Here is a 23,011-nt window from a genome sequence, read left to right as displayed (position 1 = left end):
GGCTCCGCGCCCCGGGAGCGCGCGCCACGGGCCGGAAGTGACGCGCTCGGTGCCCGCGTCTTCCCGCCCTGCCCTTCGCCCGCTTCTCGGTGGCGGGAACCGGGGAGACCGTGCTCACTGCGGCGAATGTAAGTGTCACCCGGTGTGGCGGCTCGGGGCTTCCTAGGCCTGAGAGTCTCACCCTTGGGAACGGAGCTAAGACTTGGCGACCACCCCCACCTTTCTCTGTCCCCGAAGCTCTGCGAACGAGCCGGCGGCGTCCAGTCTCGGGAGACGAGAGGCTGAAAGGCCCAGGCAGTGCCCGGGAGGCCGGGGAGCTGGGCATAACGGGTGATCAGCCGGAGGACTTGTGAGGGTAGCCTTCGCTCTCCTCAGCTCCTGCGCCCTCCATGCCCCTGCGGTGTCTCCCCACTCCGCACTCGTTCGCGAAAATGGTAGCTCCGTGCAGCATCCTTCTGAGCCCTGTTTTGGGCGGTAGCACTCTTCAAGTAATCACTGCATCCTGTGGCAGGGATGAGGGATCCAACAACGTTAAAAAGCTTGGCTGTTTACAACTGTTAGCCATTCATTTATTGAGTATCCAAATCCAAGCACGAAAGTGTGTGTGCCCAGGGGTATGCTGCTTCTGTGTGTGTGTGTGTGTGTGTATTTTAAATAAAGTGGAGTCTAATTGACATACAAATAAGCTTCAGGTGTACAACAGTTATTAGACGCTTGCGAAATTATTTCGTGTATACCCTATGCTGTACATTATATACTGTGACTTATTTATTTAGAACTGGAAGTTTGTACTTCTTAACTCCCTTCCTCCTTTTTGCCCCGTCTCTTCTGACAGGCACCAGTTTGTTCTATGTATCTATGAGTCTGGGTTTTTGTCTGCTTTGTTTTTTAGGTTACACGTGTAAGTGAAATCATGCAGTGTTTGTCTTTCTGACTTGTCTATTTCATTAGTATAATACCTGCAAGGTCCATGCATGTTGCCACAAATGGCAAGATTTCTTTTTCTTTTTTTTTTTTTACGGCTTTACATGTATCACATCGTTACCCATTCATCCATTGATGAACACTTAGATTGTTTCCATAACTTGCCTTTTGTAGTGTTGCATTGAACATAGGGGTGCATATGTCTTTTTGAATTAATGATTTTAGGTTTGGTTTTGTTCTTTTTTCTGAATAGATAGCCAGTAGTGGAACTGCTGGATCATATGGTAACTCTTTTTAGTATTTTGAGGAAACTCCATATTGAGGAAATTGTTGATCATAGTGCCTGCACCTTTTTACATCCCAACCAGCAGTGCATGCGGGCTTTCACAATTCTTTTATTTAGCTTTTATTTATTTATTTAATCTTTTATTAGATGCCTTACTGAGTGGGCCTTTACCTCCTTTTATAGCGCGGGAAGTTGAGTCTTATAAATGGTAATTCAGTCACCAGATGATATGTAACATCTATTGTGTACCAGTTCCTGCTCTTGCCACTGGGGAAAGGCAGTGAAAAAAGTAGAATTGCCATAGATGCTGGGGATTTTCAGGCAAGCTAATGATACTTTTCTGTCCCTAAAACAGCCTTCTGCTGCCTGGAAGAAAGTTTACATGAGTGTTTTTTTGTTTTTGTTTTTAGATTTTTTTTTTTTTAATTTATTTGGTCGAGAGGGAGACAGCTAGAGAAGGAACACAAGCAGTGGGAGTGGGACAGGCAGAAGCAGGCTACTCTGAGCAGGGAGCCAGATGCAGGGCTTAGATCCTGGAACCCTGGGATCATGTCCTGAGCTAAGGCAGATGCTTAAGGACTGAGCCACCCAGACGGCCCTGCTTGAGTGTTAATAGTATTATCTTTTGGGTGAGATTTTGTATGCCTTTTTTAAAACAACTCATACTTTTTCTCTTTGTTTTGAATTCTTCTGATGAGCATGTTACTAACAAAAGAGCTGTTTTCATTTTAACAGAACAATCCCCAGCCCAACCCTCCCCCTCGAACAGGTTCTGAAGGTAGTCATTGGCTCTATTAGTAAAACAGGCCCTTGAGTGGAGCTCTTGGTCCAGAAAAAGAAATGGAAGTTCTCATCTGTGGTCTCAGCACTCCTCATTGCTTAGTCCATTCCAGGGTCTGAGCTAGAGCTAGGTCCATGACTGGAATGGAAGAGACTGTAGAAGCCCACGAACAGTTTGGTCACTAATGACATCATATTTGTCAAAAAGTGTAGAACTCTTAAAAAATTTTCAGTCATAAGATTTATCTTTGATCTGTAGCTCTCACAATAAATAGATTCTAAGTTCCTTAAGCACTTTGGCCTCTGTAATTGTCCATTTAGCTCTCAGTACAAAACATTTAGAGGATGCTAGGTCATGAGGTGATGACCTTTATTTGGTAAGTAATTGTTGGAATATTTTGCACAAGGTTAAATGTGCTAGATGTGCTTTCTTGCTATACTTTCTCGTAATAATTTCAAAAGAACTTTTCCTTTTCTGTCTTGATTCTGGTCAGGGTGAAGTAATCATGCAGGCTTTTCTAAAAGGCACATCTGTTAGTACTAAACCACCACTGAAGGATCGAGGAGTAGCTGGAAGCAGTGGAGAGAACAAGAAAACCAAACCTGTCCCATGGGTGGAAAAATAGTAAGAATGCTTGTATTTTTCTTGACATAGTTAGTAAATTACTTCTCTAACCAGTTTTAGTCACTTTTTTTGTTGCTGTTACTTAAGAGGAGGATGATTTACTTTGTTTAGATGTCCTTGGAAATCACCCGAAAATGTTAAGTCCTAAAACCTTGTAACTAAAAGTACCATCAAATGATCTAGCTTAATTATTTTAAGATTTTATTTATTTATTTCACAGACAGAGATCACAAGTAGGCAGAGAGGCAGGCAGAGAGAGAGGAGGAAGCAGGCTCCCTGCTGAGCAGAGAGCCCGATGCGGTACTCGATACCAGGACCCTGAGATCATGACCTGAGCCGAAGGCAGCGGCTTAACCCACTGAGCCACCCAGGCGCCCCAATTATTTTAAAGATGAACAAAGGTCTTTCCTATAACTCAGGTCTATGGCTTTACGGATTAAGATATAGCAAGAGAAAACAGAATTTAGAATTGGCCATAAGCTCTTGGTCAGGAGTTCAACATAAATCCAAATAATCTGTTACCTCTTTCCTTACAGATAAGTGGAAGTTGATGAGTTTTGTTTATACATTTCTGGCAAAAACACTTGAAGTGGCTAATTAAATTTCAGTCTGCTAAGTGATAATATGACAAGTAGTTGTAACCCCTGGTGTTGCCTCAATTATCAGAAGTTTGTGGCTTACATACAGGTCAAATAAGACCCTCATGTGTTTTGTTTGGCACAAAAAATGATTTTTAAAATATGAAATTTCACATAAAAATCTAGATTTTTTAATTAAAAAAATTATACAAAGGGGAAAAAAGTCTAGATTTTTCAGCTTCTCAAGAGATTAGGCAGAACTAGTGCAGGTTAAACAGTTAAATGGATCTGAGTACTGCTTCTCATTCTGGAAAGGTCGTATGTTCCTCAGTTTACCATAGTTCCTTCTGTTTTCTCTTGCCTTATACTCTGCCTTCTTTTACTCTCATTTTCTCCCTGGCCCCTGCAGGTATTTGAATCTGAAACCCCACTTTATAACTTATGCTGGTTTCCCTAGAAAACATTATCTGACCTAAAATTCCTACCTGGCATTGATTTGATTGATTAGAAATGTATAAATCAAAGAAGAGCTTCCGACTAGCTAAGTAAGCACAATACCTAATCTTAGGATTAGGAGTGTAACTTTGTTCCAGCTTCTCTTAAAATCACCAGTTTAATGCTGTAAGATGAAAATTGTATGTTATTATTCTTCATCTTGGTTAAACTTGTTACTTAGTTAGCCCTCAAACAAGTCAGTAGGTAGGCATTTTTTGTGCAGTTAGGTAATGGATGAAATTGGTATTAATCAATTAACTGTATTAACCAAAATAGTTGCCTATCCTGAAGTTATTAAATGGCTCTTCCTTTTCAGCTTAAGTGCATGATCTTGTCAAAATACAGTACTTTCTAGGCAAGTGTTCACTTTAAATTTTTCACCAGTTGACATCTGTGGTGCAATAAAATCTTTTTGCTTAATTTTTGTAAGTATTATAGATGCAAATTGCATTTATAAAGGGAAAAATGACTTCACTACTTCAGTATTACCTTAAGGTAAATATAAATGGTGTTTCCACCTGCTTCCAGTTATGAAAGTTTCTTAATTTATTACCAATATATGAGAATTATCTTGATGTTTTGGTAAAAGGAACACTTAAAACATTTCTGTGGCTACTATAATATGCTAAATAATCTCTGGGCTTTTTTCCAGTCGCCCAAAATGTGTGGATGAAGTTGCTTTCCAGGAAGAAGTGGTTGCAGTGCTGAAAAAGTCTTTAGAAGGAGCTGATGTGAGTAGCAGATGATGTTTCATGTCATTGGGAGATTTAAGTTTTAATTTACTCATTCTTTTCCTTCCTTTGATAATCAAATGCCTGCCTCCCCCTTAAATACTAGCTGTATATACAGTAGGCCTTTGATAACTATTTGTACAGCAATAATGAGTTCAATAATTATTTACTGAAGAATTATTTACTTAGGGCATTGTTATGTAGTACTTAAGTAGAGACCATTGAACAATACATACAGGGTTTCTTTTCTCGTGAACTTTGATTTTTGGCGGGGAGAAGCAGAATACATGTGGAAGCCCAATAAATAAGAAAATAATAGATAATAATATGTGTTATAAAGAAGAGTCAGATTCTTTGAAAGTATAATTGCTCACCTAATGTTAAATTTCATTTGAACTACAATACAAAAAAATGAGTATTTAATTCTGCTTATAGCATTGTGTCTTCTACTGTCCAAATGTGGCATAAAACAAACTCTTGAATGACTTGCATTGTAGAAGAGTTAGAGACAAGATAACCCTAACAGAAGAATTAGGAGCTTAAAATTGTATATGATGAATTGCTTTAAGAGCTCAATGAAAGAAGGGGAAAAGTTGCAGATAAAAGTAAGGTGTGGTTTTTGCTTTATTCCCAAGGAAGATTTGCTTCCTTCCTTTTAACCTGGCTACTTTGAATTAGAGGTTCTTTGGGCTTTTGCTGCCATTATTCACTTCCTGGAATTACACTATAATAGTACATATTTTGAAAGAAGTTATATTTATTAAACTATTTAAAATCCTTTTTTGGGGTGCCTGGGCAGCTCAGTCCGTTAAATGGCTGCCTTCAGCTCGGGTCATGATCCTAGGGTTCTGGGATTGAGCCCTGCTTTGGGCTCCCTGCTCAGTGGAGAGCCTGCTTCTCCCTCTCTCTTCCTGCCACTCTGCCTACTTGTGCGCACACGCTCTCTCTCTTTCTCTCTGTCAAATAAATAAATAAAATCTTAAAAAGAGAGCCTGCTTCTCCCTTTCCTTCTGCCTGCCTCTCTGCCTACTTGTGATCTCTCTCTCTGTCAAATAAATAAATAAATCTTTTTTAAAAAATAAGTTAATAAAATCTTTTTCTTCGCCAATTTTTGTTTTGATTTGATCCAAATATCTTTACGTTTTAATTTTATAATATACGATTTAATTGTATAATAATAATTACACAGATTGCAGGACAAGATGTATTTTAATTGGTAGTATTCTGAACCCTTGAGGCAAATGTAGTGGTATTATGACCCTGTTCTTGACTATGCATACCATCTATCTTACAAGGCTGAATTAAGAACTTTCTCTTTTAAAACACTTTTTTAATATTTTATGTTTCTTTTCAGGCCTAGTTTTGTAAAACTTGAAGGTGAACTAATTTTTTAAACTCTACAGAGTACAGAAAAATAATTTATTCTTTCATTTCCTTTAGTGTATGTGCTGCTGAAGTGAGCACTCTTTCATTTACATTAAAAGATTTTAAGGTAGAATTACAATAGATAATTTTAAGAACTAGTATTCACATACAGTTCTTGAGTGTACCATATATATCACTGTTATATAATGTGAGCTTTAATAATTTTACCATGTTTTAAAGAATTTAAGTTATCATATGTGATAGTTATATGGGTGAATTATTACAAATATTGAGGTATGCATGAATCAAAATAATAGTTAAAGACGAAGAAGCCTAGGAATTTTTTTTAATATAATTGGCATACCCAAACTGACTAGCCCAAAGCTACCAGAAGGAAGGAAATAATAAAGATTAGAATGGAAATAAGCGAAATAGAGACTAAGAAGAAACAATAGAAAAGACCAGTGAAACCAAGAGCTGCTTCTTTGAGGCTCCTGGGTGGCTCAGTCTGTTAAGCGTCTGCCTTCAGTTCAGATCATGATCCTAGGATCAAGCCCCACATCAGACGCCTGGCTCAGCAGGGAGCCTGCTTCTCCTTCTCCCCACCTCCCTGCTCATCCTCTCTCTCGCTCTCTTTCTCTCTCTCTCTCTCAAATAAAATCTTGAAACCTAGATGGTTCTTTGCAAAGATAAACAAAATTGATAGACCTTTAACCAGATTCATCAAGATAAAGAAAAGACTCAAAATCAGAAATGAAGGAAGAGAAATAGCAAATGACACCACAGAAATACAAAGAATTATAAGAGAATATTATGGAAAAGTATATACCAACAAACTGGACAACCTAGAAGAAATGGATAAATTTCTAGAAACATACTATCTTCCAAAACTGAATCAGAAAGAAATAGAAAATTTGAATAGACTGATTATTAATAATAAAATTGAATCGATAATCAAAAACTCCGAGCAGCCAAAAGCCAAGGACCAGGCGGCTTCACAGGTGAACTCAACTGAATATTTGAAGAAGAGTTAATACTTATTCTTCTAAAGCTATTCCAAAAAATAGAAGAGGAAGGAAACTTCCAAATTTGTTCCATAAGGCCAACATTACCCCGATACCAAAACCAGTCAAAAAACTTAGGAGGTTCTTTGGTGTTTGTTTTTAAGTAGTGAAACTCGTAGCCTATATCTTAAGCTGTATGCTATGTAGTAGCATAATATAAGTCTTCAATTAATATATTTATCTGTGCATTGGTTTATTTATTGGGCACATGTTGAGTACTACACAAGATGCTGAGAATACAATTGCGAATAGAACAAATAAGGTTCTTGACCTTAAGCTTATCATCTAGTGAAGTAGACAGGTATTTTGTAACTAAACCAACACTAAATAAAGAACAATAATTGCAAATTAATGTATATAAATACATAATTGCAAGTTTTTAAGTGCAAAAAAGATTGACAAGAGAGTAACAGAGAAGTTCCACTTCAGACTGGGTGGTCAGGGAAGGCTTCTGACTTGTAATGCAGTAGAAGCTGGGGAAGCAGAAAAAAACCAGTCAGACCCTAGCTCCTGGGGGACTGCAAAGTGCTTAGCTGGAGTTCATTGCATTTGGAGCCTGGAAAGGTGAGCAGATCATGGATGTCCATAAGGACAGGTTGAAGTCTGTTTCATTCCTTTTCCCTCTGTATTAGCCAAGCTGAAGTTCTCCTTTGGTCTGTTTCCCCCTTGAAGCAATGGACATCTTTATAAAATAGAAAATCTTGCTCAATCCTGAGCAGAGGGGTGAGATAGGGAACAGATAGAAGCGTGAGATTCCCTTCAGAAAAAAAGGGGTTTTGAGGTGCCTGGCTGGCTTAGTCGATGGAGCTTTGCACTCATGATCTCAGGGTTGTGAGTTCAAGCCCCACGATGGGTGTAGAGATTACTTAAAAATGAAATCTTTAAAAAAGAAGAAAGACAGGTTTCTAATTTGTACTGAAAACTTGACCTAGGTATATTGGGTATAGAACAGTCATAAATATTGCTTCAGCTTAAGATGTTAGACAGACATTTTTGGGGGGAAAGTATAGTATTATGTGAAAAAGCAGGATTCACAACTGCTAATAGTGTGATACTGGTTATATTAAGAAATATTTGTAATCAGATATGTGCCCTATTAGAGGAGTTGTTGCACTGTTCCATAGAGATTTTCAGTCATCACTTTGATCTGTTTGTACCAGAATACAATTTTTAAAAAATAAAACTTAACTTCTGCAGCTCCCTAATCTCTTGTTTTATGGGCCACCTGGAACTGGAAAAACATCCACTATTTTGGCAGCAGCTAGGGAGCTTTTTGGGTAAGTTGAAATCTCTCTTTTTTTAAAAGACTTGACACCAAAAATCTCTGCTTCTTTAACTTCTTTGACTAAACTTCTTTAAAAGTTTGTATTTGGTTTCTCTGTAAGGTGATTATTTCTGTATTTTTTATTAATTCAGTGGGCCCATTTCCAGTTCCTCCCCTCCAGTAAATAAGCTTGCTTACATCTTTTGTAATCTTCATTCTAGACCTTATTAAAATGTTTGAATGTACTACAACATAGGAAGCCTCATGATTTTTTTCATCACTTTAACTTTTTCAGTTTGATTTCGGACCCCAAAGACCTGGTCTTTAGTCATGCCAGTACTTTCATCACTCCCTGAATGGCTGTGTTCACATTTGTATCTTTGTGTGATAGGATCTGCTGTGCCCCATGCTAATGACCCCACATCACTCCTTCTAGAGTTCTTTCTTGCTCTGGCCTTTCCAGGCCCTGCCTCAAGTGGCTAGGCCAGCTCCTTGCCCTCAAGTATCTTGAGTGTTAGCAGAGTATGTAGTGGTTGATGCAGAATTCCAGGTACTCTGTGAGCCACTTTCTTAGATTCTTTTTCCAGGATTGACTGTCTTGCCTTACCAATGTAGAGGAGACTTTCACATATATATGTATGTATGTATGTATGTGTGTGTGTTTGTGTGTGTGTGTGTATTTATATGATATATATCGGCCCAGATATGTATCAGCCCAGGTATTATATCTCTAAAACATGCACCAATAGCAAAGTCTATCTTGATCACTTCTTGGCCTTTTGACTAAGATCAAGTGTACCAAAGACTATCTTGAATTTATCCAGAACTTCGGTATTGGGCATATGGTCAAAGGATACATCTGAAATCCTACATGTGAAAATAATCAGATGCCTCTGAAACCACCAAATATTTGCAGATAATTAGTTCTATTGAAATGTAAACAAAGAAAAAAAGGAAAGTGCTGTGAACCTAATACTTTATTTTTTTGAGAGCAATTTTTATTTTTGAGGGAAATTATAAAAGAGCTTTTTTGATTATTCCACAACTCAGAAACAACCTGAATCCGTTTTAGTAATGTAGTCATAATAAAACCCAAGTAGTTTGTTAATAGTGCTTTGAGAGAAGGTCGGTCCAAATTAGATAATTATTAAAATACTCTTTTAAAAATAATGTTTGTCCTTATAGAACTAAATTGTGAATTCCACATTTCATAGTATATGTGGTTTTTAAAATGGAGAATATATGCACAGAGCTTTATGATTGTGCCCATAAAAAAATGCTTAGGGGGATAGCATGGTGTTTAGGAAAACTAAAGACAAAACTAAGTCCCAACTCTTGTTTTTTTAACTAAAAAATAAATCTGTGTATAATAAAGTAGAGGGAAGTTTTAAAAATGAAGACTTGAGAAGGTATGCCGGTTATTTTAATTTTGATTTCTCAGATAGCCTAATGGTGAGCTACTTTTAATAATTGTTTTTTAAAAACTCACTTAAAAAAAAACCTGTTTATGTTTTAATCCAGTAATAGTCCTTATAGCAAGCTACCTAATGGAAACAATTGAAAATAAGCTCTATTACAGCATTATTTAAAATTGTACCATATTTAAAACTATTTAAAATATCTAACAATAGAGTGTTAAATTAAGAAAATGATGGTACAGTCATAGGATAGAATGTGATATTGTTACTAAAATGGTAACTGCAGTGGGTCTGATAATGTGGCAAAATGTTCATGATATAATCTGAAGTGGAAAATTGATTTAAAGTTTTATGAATTCGTGATACCATCTACCTGTTTTTTAAACTTAATGGAAAAAAACCCTGCATGTCTCTACAAAATAAAAAATACAAGTGATTGCATGCTTTCTGTCTAGTGTTTACTAGGTAGTTTTAAATTACTACAGAATACAATTGTTAAAATGTGGTTCAAATCTCAGTTATTCATTTGCTCTATTATTTTTCATATTTGTTTCATTTTGACATAGGCCTGAACTTTTTCGATTAAGAGTTCTTGAGTTAAATGCATCTGATGAACGTGGAATACAAGTAGTTAGAGAAAAAGTGAAGAATTTTGCTCAATTAACTGTGTCAGGAAGTCGTTCAGAGTAAGTAAAGCTCACTTTTCCTTCTTCATACCATGTCATTGCATTTGTTTAAAATACATGCTTCTACCAAATGTCCAACTCCTTTTTGTTTTTTTTAAGATTATATTTATTTATTTGACAGAGATCACAAGTAGGTAGAGAAACAGACAGAGAGAGGAGGGAAGCAGGCTCGCCACAGAGCAGAGATCTCGATGTGGGGCTCAATCCCAGGACCCTGGGATCATGACCTGAGCTTAAGGCAGAGGCCTTAACCCACTGAGCCACCCAGGCACCCCTGTCCAACTCCTTTTTTATCTTGGAGCATATGGGTTTTTTATTCTATTTTTTTAGTAATCTGTACAAGCAACATGGGACTCAAACTTACAACCCCAAGATTAAGAATTTCATGCTCTACTGAGCCAGCCAGGCACCCTTTATCTAAATTATTAAAACTCAGAAATGACCTTTCCATTATAATACCTAATTTTAAATTGTTTAGGTGTCAAGGGTTTTGAACTTACGTTTTTGTCTAAGGAGTATTTATTAATCAAATTTGGTAGTTTGGTGGTATGCTGCTAGCAAAAAATCCTGATTTTTGTTAGTGTGTTATTAAAAAAAAGTTCTGTTAGATATCTTAAGCTTCAGTATATACTTCCTAATTAAGGTGACCATGTAAGTTATTGAACTGACTAGGACTATTTTAGATTAAAAGAGGAAGTATTATTAATAATTTAAATAGGACTGCCCTGAGTTAAACAGGGATGTTCAGTTGGCTACTTAAAATCCTTGTGGAACCTGGCTATATTTAAATTCTTATTGGAGCACACTTTAGAATTTGTAGAAGGTAAATGACTGATTTTTCATTATCTACCTTGGATTGACAATGCATATATATCCTGTATTTGATAAGGAACTTCCATCAAGAGTATATAGAACTCATCCATTTTAATAATCAAGAGAAAATACAATTTAAAAGGCAAAGTAATTAAGTAGACATTATACCAAAGAAGATACAGTGGTCCCCCTTTAGCTATGATTTTAGTCAGTTTCCATGGTTTCAGTTGCCTACACTCAGATGAAGGCCAGAGCAAATGATTCACCTTCTGACATAATCATCAGGTCATTAATAGTAGACTAACATCACGGTGCCTATGTCATACCTCACTTTGTCTCATCACAAAGGCATTTTACCATCTCACATCACAAGAAGTGGGGAGTATAGTCCAATAAGATATTCTAAGAGACCACAGTTGTATAACTTTTATTATACTATATTGTTAAAATTGTTCTTTCATTATTACTGTTGTTAATCTCTTACTGTGCCTGATTTATAAACTGAACTTTTTCATAGGTATGTGTGTATAAGGAAAACATGGCATATATATTTATATACTGTTCGATACCATCCAGGGCTTCAGGCATCTGCTGGGGTCTTGGAACACATTTCCTGTGGAATGTGTTCTATACAAAAGGCTCATAAAGCTCCATTAGCCATGGAGTAATGCATATCAAAACCATGATGAGATACAACTTTATGCATACTAGGATGGCTCTTAGCAAAAAGAGAACATCCTGGCAAGAATGTCGAGAAATTGGAACCCTTATACTTCGCTGGTTGGAATGTAAAATGGTACAGACATTTTGAAAATAGTTTGGCAGGTCCTCTAAAAGTTAAACATAGCCTAGGTGTATACCCACAAGAAATGAAACCGTAGGTCTACTCAAAACATGTTAAAAAATGTTCATTGCAGTGTTAGACATAGTAGTCAAAACATGTAAACCACCCAACTATCCATCAAACTATGAATGAATGAATAAAATGTGGTATACCCCTTTGCCATATTATTTAGCAATGAAAAGGAATGAAGTAATGATATACTACCACACAGATGAACCTTGAAAGCATGTGAAAGAAGTGAAAGAAGCCAATCACAAAAGACAACTTATTAATCCATTTATATGCAGAGGCAGATCTGTGGAAACAGAATGTAGAGATCCATGATTGCCTACAGCTGGGAGAATTGGAAGGCGTGATGGGCATGGGGTTTCTTTTTGGGACTGAGAGTGTTCTAAAATTAGATTTTGGTGATGATCTATGAATTATAACTCTTGTTTCTCTGAATCAGTGGGAAGCCATGTCCTCCTTTTAAGATTGTGATTCTGGATGAGGCAGATTCTATGACCTCAGCTGCTCAGGCAGCTTTACGACGTACCATGGAGAAGGAGTCTAAAACCACGAGATTCTGTCTCATCTGTAACTATGTCAGTCGGTATGTATATTGCCCTAAAGATAGATGCTGGGCAGCCTTGTTTTGATAACCTTAATTAGGGAGAGGAAGAAATGGAAATAATGTTTCAAGACTAGTAATTTCTCCTCCATCGAATCTTGATTTGTTGATAAAAATGAGTTCATTGACAAAAATGGGGAAAATCTTCTTTAGACACTGACTTTTTTTTCCTTAATATCTTACAGAATAATTGAACCTCTGACGTCTAGATGTTCTAAATTCCGATTCAAACCACTGTCAGATAAAATTCAACAGCAGCGATTACTAGACATTGCTGATAAAGAACATGTCAAAATTAGCAATGAGGTAATTACTAATTACTACAAATATTGTAATTACAAATTCCTTTTATGAATTCATAATAGGTCCTGAAAGTATCACATGTGATAATTTAATTTCTGATGCCTTCAGGCAAAGTTAAGCTAAAAGGGCAACATTTGGAATGTCTAGGAATTATAGGTTAAGCCTTATTATCAGTATTTCAGAGAGCCAGAACTAGGGGATACTTCATATACATAATGCAAATTCTCCAATAACAAATCTCTGCACAGTGGTGAGATTTTAGTGTCCTAGCTGTTTCCTTAAGGAGTGAATTTGGTGATGAAATTTTGGTACAGAAAGAGGATATGTAGGCCTTACTCATTTTAACAGAATTTTACCATAATTTGAATCGTTTTTGCTTTTTGTATTCCAGAAAATAGGATTAGAAATATGGAACATTTGTCTTTGCAAATTTCTTTTGAAGGCAAGAGATCTCTAGCCTTTCACTGGACTGACGGTGTCTCCGTGAATTCTGCCATCATAGGACTGATTAACATTCCCTTAAAACTGAAAATAATTCTCCCACTAGCTCTAGGCTAAAGCTGTTTTTCCACTTTTATTAAAGTCAAAAAGTCTAACTTGACCATCCATTGTAGGTTAAAAATAAACTTTTCTTTTCAGGGAATAGCTTATCTTGTTAAAGTGTCAGAAGGAGATTTAAGAAAAGCCATTACATTTCTTCAAAGCGCTACCCGATTAACGGGTGGAAAGGAGATCACAGAGAAGGTGATTACAGACATTGCTGGGGTAAGAGCACAAGATACTCTAAAATTTTTGGTTGGGCTTGGGACTCGGAAAATTTTCAACTAACAAAATGTATTCAGAATGCTGATGTGCATTCAGGCAGCTTTAACAAAATACCATAGGCTGAGTGGCTTATAAACAAGTATCCCAGTTCTGGAGGCTGGGCAGTCCAAGATCAAGATACCTGTATGGAGTATCTGGTGAGGAGTAACTTCTTAGTACATAGACTCCTAGTTCACTCAACTGCGACCTTTAAAGGGCACTAATCCCATTCATGGGGGTTCTGTTCTCCCTATCCAACCAACTTCCCAAAGTTCTCAGTAGGGATTTTTAACATGAATCTTGAGGGCATTTAGTTTATAGCATGTGCCAAGTACTATGCTACAAACAGTGTAATAAGGAAATAACCTGGAAGCATTGCAACACTTCAGGAATATGACAGTTGAGATTTAATGGATACTCCTGTTCTTACAATTGGACCAAAGATCATATATGAAGGGGCAGTATTCCATATAGAGAAATCGCTTATGTCAGGGTTCAGCTCTACTACTAGTAGGATCCCTACTACTTTTTTTTTCAAGACTTAGTTCCTAAGATATTTTTCATACCATCATGAAATTGATAGCATTAGTTCCCTTTACCTTTTGGGTATTATGGGCTTTCTAAAAGCAATCTCTTAGTGCCATCTTTACTAGGAAAGGGGCACTCCCCTTAATTCCCTTTTTAAGCTAGTAAACAAGAGGTTAGCCATTGCTAAGGAAGTTAGAACCACTTGGGTGCGAACCATCGACCACAATTTTTAGCTGCTCAACCACTGACTAGATTAGCTAAAGAAAATGCTATATACATCACAGAGACATTAATTTCTTTTTTTTAAAGACTTTATTTGCCAGAGACAGAGGGAGAGAGAGCGAGCACAGGCAGACAAAGAGGCAGGCAGAGGCAGAGGGAAAAGCAGGTTCCCTGCCGAGCAAGGAGCCCGATGTGGGACTCGATCCCAGGACCCCGGGTTCACGACCCGAAGGCAGCTGCTTAACCAACTGAGCCACCCAGGCGTCCCAGAGACATTAATTTCTTAAAACCAAATGCTTCACTATTCCATGATAGTGACTAAAGATGGTCTGAATCAGGATTAAAAGGGTACAGCTACCTGGAGAGCTTATTTCAATAGCTTCCTGGAGCTCAGGACAGGAGCATGAGGCTATTCCAAAGTTTTCATCCTTTGCCTTCTCAAAACTAGGTAATACCAGCGGAGACAATTGATGGAATATTTGCTGCATGTCAGAGTGGCTCATTTGACAAACTAGAAGCTGTGGTAAAAGTAAGTCACTTTACTGGTTAACTTTGAGGAAGGGAAAAAGAGTAAATGAGCATACCAAATTCAACTCTCTTGCAGAACTTAATTGATGAGGGTCATGCAGCAACTCAGCTTGTAAATCAATTTCATGATGTGGTGGTAGAAAATGATAACCTTTCTGATAAACAGAAATCCATTATCACAGAAAAACTTGCCGTAAGTAGAGACTTCTGCACATCTCCGCAAAATGTGTTAAATACAACCCAAAGGGAAATTTTCCTAACTTTTTAAATTTTCTTACAGGAAGTAGACAAATGCTTAGCAGATGGTGCTGATGAACATCTACAATTGATCAGCCTCTGTGCGACAGTGATGCAGCAGTTAACTCAGAATTGCTGAAGTGATCATTTTTGTAAGATTTCAGTTTTTTAAGTATGATCTGATAAAAATAAAAATGACCAAAGCACCTTTAAAGTGAATATACAATTTATTTAACATTCAAACTTCATTAAGACATGTGCAATATGGCAATTTTACTGGGGGTTTAACCCTACCTAGGATATGATTGCTTGCTGGGGCTTAGCAACAGGGTCCAGTTCACACTTAAGCACTAATTAAATACTTTATTGAATAAATACAATACCAAACAAAATGCATTCAAATGCTTTCTAAAAAAAAAAATCAATTTTAAAGGCCTTCCTATTCAGGCTAATGACAAAACACAATAAAGGCAAATATGCTAGTTTAACATAATTGGCTGATTTTATACAGCACTTATATCTTTTAGTCCACAAGTATATTATTAAATGATAGAGAACATCTAATACAACCATTTCTACAGAACTAGGAAATAAATTTCTAAGAAAGAAAGATTTTACAGACCCCATCTTTTATACCCAACCCCAACAGTCTAACTCTAAAGAGGATAAAGCCAATGCCTCTCCTCACAAGAGCTCACGACTAACGTCGCTTTGCTATCAAAATCTGTATTTCTGATCCGTTATGAGCATTGAGACAAGATTCAAATATTCCCAAAGAAAGAAGCACAATGCACGTTGTGATCGCCTATTCAGCAACAGCGAGCACTGCATTCAAAACTATCTCATCCCAGGAATTAAATAAGGTCAGCCACATTCATTGGCATTTCCTCCACTGTAGTATTGTAGAAAGTCTCAATGTCACGAAGAATCCTCTTGTCTTCTTCAGTAACAAAGTTTATAGCCACACCTTTCCTCCCAAATCGACCCCCTCTGCCAATTCTGTGTGAGAAAAAGAAATCAGAGCAGTTAGAATGTTACTTCTCACATATGGATGAACTATTGAACATGATGATCCACTTGTTAACCATCAGCTGCGGTTTACTTAGTAAGGGTTATAGTTCGTGCTTCTAATTGGAGCGCACTAGCTGCTAATCAATATCTAGAGAAAAAAATCTTCCTTTGCAGTTAGTGCCAAAAGGATTCAAGGCTTGTCTGGCTGCAAAATGAGATTTTTATCAGGTGTCTTGAGCATTACTTTTAAAGCAGATGACAGTATTGTGTTTGGGGTAGTGAAATTAAAGCCCATACCAAAGTGGGCCAGCCAAGAGCAGATGTCAGCCTGGGACAGATGTAAACACCAGGGATAAAACAAAAAGAACAGTTATGTAATCCATTTCGACGCACCTCTGGAACTGTAAACTGTAAATACAAATGCTACAAGGTTAACTATGGTCTAAAACTTACTTTTTCCAGTGGGAAAACAAGTATTTGGTATGGTAACCCAAACTTATCACTGCTTTTTTGCTCAGTTTCACACGTTGTAACTCAAAATTACTCAAAACGTGTTTACCTCCAAAACAGCCTTCTACCTTCCTGATAGAAACCAGACAACACAAACCACCTAACATACATACAAAAATGCCTTGGCTGGAGCAACTTAAAAATATCAAATAATCAGGACAAAAGAAAAACAAATATAAATACCGACTCGCTCTTTATTCAAACAGTGTGCTGTTTCGCTTATGATTCCACGTCCTAAATTACGTCAACGCCGTTTCTGAGCGCCATCTCGTCATCAACTGCTGCTATCGACTCCTGTATTTTTTAAAAAGTCTTTTTTTACATCATATAACAAAGTACAGTTCAATTTACTTAGGGATAAAGCCACTATAACTAAACCAGGGACTGCTCAAATTGCTACCAGACAACACCAAGAAAATCCCAACTACAGAGGAAATCACCAAGAAAGCACATGGACACAAGAACTTCACTAAAAACTCAAAAGTAGACCAACAGATCTAAACAACCTGATCTGTATGTAGTTAAGTCCACAATTTGGGCAACATTTACGAGTGTTTTCCCACTGCAGATGACCAATCTTCCCAAATACCATTTTAGTTCTACCTTACCTAGTTAGTAAGTCTTTTTGCTTCCCTGATACGAAGTTACCTTTCAAACAAATCAGTCCACAGAAAAAACCACACACGAATTCATTTTACCAATATAGTAACAGCCAAAATGCCACCTACTCACCTGTGAATATAGTTTTCACGATTGGTAGGTAGATCATAGTTTATAACCAATGACACTTGTTGCACATCAATCCCACGAGCCTGAAACACAATGGTATGGTGTTCAAATTCTAATTTAAACTAAAGAGCTATGTAATGTAGGCCACAAAATAGTAGTGAACTATATATTTAGTGGTATAGCCCACTGTGGAGTGTGGTCTTTTCTTTACTCTCCCAAAGAGCCCAAGCTGGTAAAGGTTATCAAAAAACCTTCCCCCAAAAACAAACTTTTGGTAGGCTGAAAAGAATAGTAAGAGACTTACCAACAAGTCAGTAGTGATCAAAACACGGCTTGACCCTGATCTGAATTCCCTCATGATAACATCTCTTTCCTTCTGGTCCATGTCACCATGCTGCAAATGAACAAACCTTAAATCAAGAATCACCAGCCAAATCAACTATTTTGATTTTTACTGACATGTATGAGACCAAGCGTCCCTGGCTGCTACAGGGGTATAGCAGACAGGTATAGTAAAGAAACAACTTTATTTTGAGCAGGGGGAACGACAACACAGCACTTAACAGCTATATTGTAGTCTAAATCCTGCTTTAATGAAAATACAATTATCACTACCAGAACACCTCTTACCAGAGCAGAAACTGTGAAGTCCCTGGCATGCATTTTCTCAGTGAGCCAGTCCACCTTGCGCCTTGTATTGAGAAAAATAACAGCCTGAGTAATCGTCAGTGTCTCGTACAAGTCACAAAGAGTATCCAACTTCCATTCCTACAATTTTTCAAAGTTAACAGTTATTAAAATCTAGCTTCCAACCCATGTAAATTAGAAATTCATTCTGTTAAGGCCTATCCCAAAACATATTGCACCAAATCTTAAGACTAAGGACACTGGACATTAAGAAAGAGGTCCACCCCAGTCTTTACAATCTAGTGCAGTTACTTTTCTTCTTGTGTGTACTCTGCTAGCATTATTACAAAAACTAAGGCAATCCTAGTTTCTGCAATTTTAGCACAGTGCTTATACAAGAAGGTTAAAAAATAAACTACATGTTAATGTTTAGTAATTAGATAAATTACCTCTCTTTCAACATTAATGTAGAACTGTTTGATTCCTTCAAGGGTCAATTCTTCCTTTTTCACCAGAATTCGAATTGGATCTCTCATAAATTTTTTGGTCACTTCCAATACATCAGTTGGCATTGTGGCAGAAAGCAACACAACCTTTAAAAAAGCAAGGATTATATTGTCACACAAAGAGCACAACTTTAAAAATACTCACAATTTGAGACCCAGTGTTTTTGCCTTGCTATGAAATCAGGTAATTATTATGCACCAACTGCTTTAAGCAGGGGTAGGAAAAATACATCAGGTGTACTGTATGTAACCTTCATTAAACCTAAGCCCCCAACCTACTTATAGGACCAGAGTAAAATTAAAGCTCACCTGAATACTTGTATTTAATTTTTGGAAAATCTCATAGATTTGATCCTTAAACCCTCGGCTCAACATTTCATCTGCTTCATCCAAAACAAACATTTTGATCCATTTTGGAGCTGACAAAGAAAGTCATACATACTATTAGCTCTAGATGCGCAGGGACACTAAGTTTTCAATTTCTAGTAATACAAACAAATTATACTCTCAATGAACAATACTTACAAAGGTATCTTCTGTTTAACATATCAAATACTCTCCCTGGTGTACCAACAACAATGTGTGGTGCTTCAGCCTGCAGTTTTTGCATTTCGTTCCGAACATTGGTTCCACCAATGCAGGCATGACAAGTTGCTCCCATATAGTCGCCAAGGGCCAAAATTACCTTTTGGATCTAAAAGCCAAAACCCTTAATTATTATCCAGGAGAATTACAGGCTGTGACTAAACTTCCAAAGCATAATGGCAAATATCTGGTCTGCAAATAGCTTCTATGCATGCATGATATTTAACTGCTTCCAAGCTTAAAATACAGACTGATCTAACTGCTTCATAATAAAATTCCCTTTATCATGTCTCTTCCTTGTGCCTTGTCAGACTTGAGATCCTGTTGCCCCAGATACCAGCTAGGTTAATTGATTTTAGTTAAATCATTTCCTACACTGCTTTTCATTGTGTAGGAAGATAGGTGTAAGTAGTGGAACTCTGCAATTACATCTAAGACAACTTACTGATACTTTAGTTTTTCCCAAAGTACTGGACCTGATGTCCTCTTGACCTTAAAACCTAGTTTTATTAGCAAGGTTTTACTTCAAAGCCAATATATCAGTGAGCTTTGAAAACATAGCATGCAACAGATGCATCACAAACTACTGAGACAGTCAAATGATAACATGTCACTGCAGTTTTCATGTTGCACAACTGCATCCAAACTTAAAAATGGGAACAGATCTAGTCCACCCTGAAAAGCTTTGGTTTCTCAAACCTGTTACACAACCCTGCAAACCATACCTGTACACCCAGTTCCTATTTTTAACTTTCAACAAAAACTCCCTGCATGCATGGACATTTAAAAGGAGGGCTCCTACTGACAGGACCAATTTATACTAAGTTTTAAATTCTTCACAGTTGTGAAACCTGAAACCTATGCAACACGCAAGCAGTTTTTTTGAACTACACTATCAATACCTGTTGAGCCAGTTCTCTGGTGGGGGCCAATACTAGTGCTTGGGTCTCCTTGAACTCAATCTCCAACTGTTGCAGGATGGAAATAGCAAATGTGGCTGTCTTGCCAGTACCTGACTGAGCTTGAGCAATCACATCATACCCTAAAAAAAGTAGGATACATATTTACCGATCCCACATCAAACCGCCACTTCTAGTTCACACCATGTATTCCGTATGGAACATTAATTATGCCCAAATAATCAAGTGATCAGCAATGAGTATTCTCTTCATTTCAGGTCAGTCCCGAAAGATGATTGCCATCATTTCACTTTAAGGAATACAAACAGGTGCTAGTCCCCCAGAAGTTATTTTCCCTTTTATGGTCCACGTCTATGTAGAACAGTTAATTCATTCTTAACAAGTACTGACTAGTTCTTTTACCTTTAATACAAGGAATAATAGCTCTCTGTTGAATAGCTGAAGGCTTCTCAAAACCATAAGCATAGATGCCCCGAAGAAGAGACTCCTTTAAATTCATATCGTCAAAGTTATCAACAATCTCATTCCAGTTGCTCTGCAAATTACATATAAAAAAGACTGAATAAATGGGATGAACGAGCTCACCTTTCCAACGTTTCAAAATCAACACACATTCTTACCTCGATGACACCATCGGGGTCCATTCCCTCTGGGCCTCCATGTTCTCTGCTGACAAGAATACCGTAGTTAGAGAACATCCCTTTCCCCAGCCATCTTAACTACACACGAGAGGAGAGCCCTATTCTACAGCCGGTCTCATCTGGCCACCCTCCCCTGCACGTGCACACCCCAAGGCAGTAAAGGAAGCTGGCGGCGCAGGACACACTGTTCCCTGCGCGCCCGCCCGGAAGGCCGGCAACAGGGGACGCCCAGGAAAGGCCCCACGGACGCCGGCCCTCCCCCACCCCAGGCCCGAGCGCCAGGCGCTCCCGTCTCAGCGGCAGACCGTCTCGCGAGAGCTCCACGCGCTGAGCTCCGCCCCTTACACTGCGCAAGCCGGGGTGATTGACGCGGGCCGAGGCCTGGCGAGAGCTATGCCAACGGTTCGCGGGGATCCCGTTGCCGGCGCGGTCCCTTCCGCCTTGGGGCCTTGGCGAGCGGGCGTCGCTGACACCCTCCCCCCTTACCCCACCTAAAGTCGAGCACTGAAACTCGCGCCTTCGGCCGCCAATAAAGCTCCGGGCCCCGTTACACTGTCGACTGCGGACTGCGCCACCGCTTTAACTAAACGGGCTCCGTACGGGCAGGGGCAACGGCCAGGATTTCAAAGCGTCTTCGGGAGGAAAAAAAAAAAAAAAAAAAAAGACACCCTCCAACCACCCCGTTTTCTACCCTAGCCTCCCCGCAATCCAGGCCCTACCCATCATGGAAGCTTCTCGAAGGGCACAGGGGTGCTAAACCCCAAGGAAACGCCTATGAACCTAGCGCTCCCTGCCTCCACGCCGTCCACTACCATCTCCGCTGCTGTCAGATGACCTCCACCACAAATAAGCACCGCCGAGAAGGCGCCATACCTGTTATAATCCGCGGAGCCACCAGACATGATCCGAAGAACCACTCAGCGCCCGACTGGAAAGACAGCGGTACCGCGCCACCCGTTTTTTATAGGCTCGCGGCCGGAACCCGTTTTCCGCGGAGGAATTTTCTCGTCGCTCTTCGGCCATCCACCAAATTGTGATCCTGGGGTCCTTACCTCAGAAAATATCCTAAACGAGTCGGTGGGAAAATCCAAATTTGGTGATTTCTTGATCTTACAGGGCCTCTGGAAATCCCAGGGTCTAGGGGGGAAGGTTGGGACTCTTTGCCTTGCGGCGGAAGAATATTGCAGCAAGTGGTGGCCAAACCGCGCTCCCCGCCCGCCCCGCTCCTACGGGGTTTCCGCGTCCCTGAAGCAGAGGCGGCCGGGGGAACCGAGCGGGTCCGGGAGGCGGAAGCCTGGGGCGGCTGCGTGCTGGGCGGCCGGCGTTTCCCCGCGAGCCCGTGGGGCCGAGCTTGCCGTCCGCCTCCGGCTCAGCCGCGGCGGAGACCCGGCCGCGCTCTGCACTGGGGAGAAGAAATAGGGTTGTTCCGCCGGCTCCCACCGCTGTTTAATTCGACGGTAAAGGGCTGCTTGCCCTTTAGCTGAGCGTTTAACATCTCTTCTCATCCTAAAAGTGTGAAACTCCCTGCTAGGGAAAATGTCGGCCACCCAGCACGTCCCAGAAAATCCGGCGTACCGTAGGACATTGTGCCCAGCGAGGAAAAACCGTGCAGTGTCCTTTGCAAAATTGTCTCTGGAGTAACCAACTCTGTTCTCCCTATGCTGCCTCTGGTCTTTCCTCGTTCTGTTTTTAAAATAAAACTAATAATTTTTGCGTGTGCGGAATGCCCGATAAAATCATTGTGAACTTTTGCAAAGGGTTAACATCTAAGGAGTGATTTTCCTTGTAACGCAGGAATTTAAATGGACGCTTCCGGCAGATAGCTCCATGCCCCTTTGGGACTAGATAGATTGTGATTCTGATCTATACTGCTCATTATTTTCCAAAAGGCTTTGAACTTTAATTGCTTAATACCTAATGCATGTTGGTTTAATGGAAATTGAGAGCAATACAACCCTTGCTGCTTAAATAAAACTAAACGATTCGTTAAGACCCAGAGGTTTTCAACTGTAGCCCTGACCCAGGCCTGGGTTAGGCCCAATGCATTTAGTCACTTAACTTGAAAACACTACCCACACTGCAATATATTACCAGGGAAGCATTTTCACATTAATTCAGATGGCCACCTAAGGGCTGCTAACTGGAAAAGTTGATATGATTTTCTGTATCTGTATATGATAGTTGATTCTAAATACATGTTTTTTCAAAAAATTATTATTGTGCCAGGAACTCTGACATAAACTGACACCAAGATGACAAAGTAGACATGGGTCTCAGTTTAGGAATACTGCTCCTTATCCATCTCCCTATAATAATGTTCAAATTCAGATATAACACCAGATATTTTCTGAGAATGAAGGTCAAAGATCCTTATTGT

General features: G+C 39.0%; 2 protein-coding genes and 4 non-coding genes across 9 annotated transcripts; 1 reads left to right on the top strand and 5 right to left on the bottom strand.

Moving 5' to 3' along the window:
* RFC4 (replication factor C subunit 4) lies at positions 1 to 15,319 on the top strand. The gene is made up of 11 exons (XM_004745214.3): positions 1 to 128; positions 2,485 to 2,615; positions 4,341 to 4,419; positions 8,046 to 8,125; positions 10,097 to 10,216; positions 12,322 to 12,465; positions 12,669 to 12,789; positions 13,426 to 13,551; positions 14,789 to 14,869; positions 14,945 to 15,061; positions 15,149 to 15,319. Exons 2-11 carry the CDS (start codon positions 2,497 to 2,499, stop codon positions 15,242 to 15,244), a joined length of 1,083 nt encoding a protein of 360 aa, XP_004745271.1. The 5' UTR covers positions 1 to 128; positions 2,485 to 2,496; the 3' UTR covers positions 15,245 to 15,319.
* EIF4A2 (eukaryotic translation initiation factor 4A2) lies at positions 15,314 to 21,638 on the bottom strand. Of its 4 annotated transcripts, none has more exons than XR_198933.3 (12): positions 21,508 to 21,615; positions 20,614 to 20,662; positions 20,396 to 20,528; positions 19,976 to 20,115; positions 19,014 to 19,182; positions 18,798 to 18,907; positions 18,432 to 18,575; positions 17,986 to 18,123; positions 17,660 to 17,749; positions 17,359 to 17,438; positions 16,810 to 16,920; positions 15,314 to 16,104 (listed from the first exon to the last, which is right to left on the bottom strand). XR_198933.3 is itself a non-coding variant. In XM_004745217.3 (11 exons), the coding sequence occupies exons 1-11, from the start codon at positions 21,534 to 21,536 to the stop codon at positions 15,960 to 15,962; spliced, it is 1,224 nt and encodes a 407-aa protein (XP_004745274.1). In that variant the 5' UTR covers positions 21,537 to 21,638; the 3' UTR covers positions 15,314 to 15,959. The 4 variants fall into 4 exon arrangements, 2 of the variants coding, with proteins under 2 accessions (XP_004745274.1, XP_004745273.1); XR_006609180.1 differs by having other exon boundaries at positions 16,064 to 16,104; positions 16,814 to 16,920; XM_004745217.3 differs by lacking the exon at positions 16,810 to 16,920 and having other exon boundaries at positions 20,614 to 20,659; positions 21,508 to 21,638.
* Positions 17,492 to 17,633, bottom strand: LOC123394639. The gene has a single exon (XR_006609392.1). It is a non-coding gene; the product is annotated as a small nucleolar RNA SNORA4 (small nucleolar RNA).
* On the bottom strand, positions 17,815 to 17,946 carry LOC123394629. Its single transcript, XR_006609382.1, has one exon. It is a non-coding gene; the product is annotated as a small nucleolar RNA SNORA63 (small nucleolar RNA).
* Positions 18,211 to 18,386, bottom strand: LOC123394652. Its single transcript, XR_006609403.1, has one exon. It is a non-coding gene; the product is annotated as a small nucleolar RNA SNORA81 (small nucleolar RNA).
* On the bottom strand, positions 20,217 to 20,285 carry LOC123394656. Its single transcript, XR_006609407.1, has one exon. It is a non-coding gene; the product is annotated as a small nucleolar RNA SNORD2 (small nucleolar RNA).
* Positions 21,639 to 23,011: the final 1,373 nt, after the last annotated feature.

This window comes from Mustela putorius, unplaced genomic scaffold (genome assembly GCF_011764305.1).
Source record: "Mustela putorius furo isolate JIRA1106 unplaced genomic scaffold, ASM1176430v1.1 tig00003834_pilon_pilon_pilon, whole genome shotgun sequence".
Taxonomy (NCBI): domain Eukaryota; kingdom Metazoa; phylum Chordata; class Mammalia; order Carnivora; family Mustelidae; genus Mustela; species Mustela putorius.
Note: the sequence above shows the minus strand (reverse complement) of the source record. Positions and strands in the feature narration are given on the sequence as shown.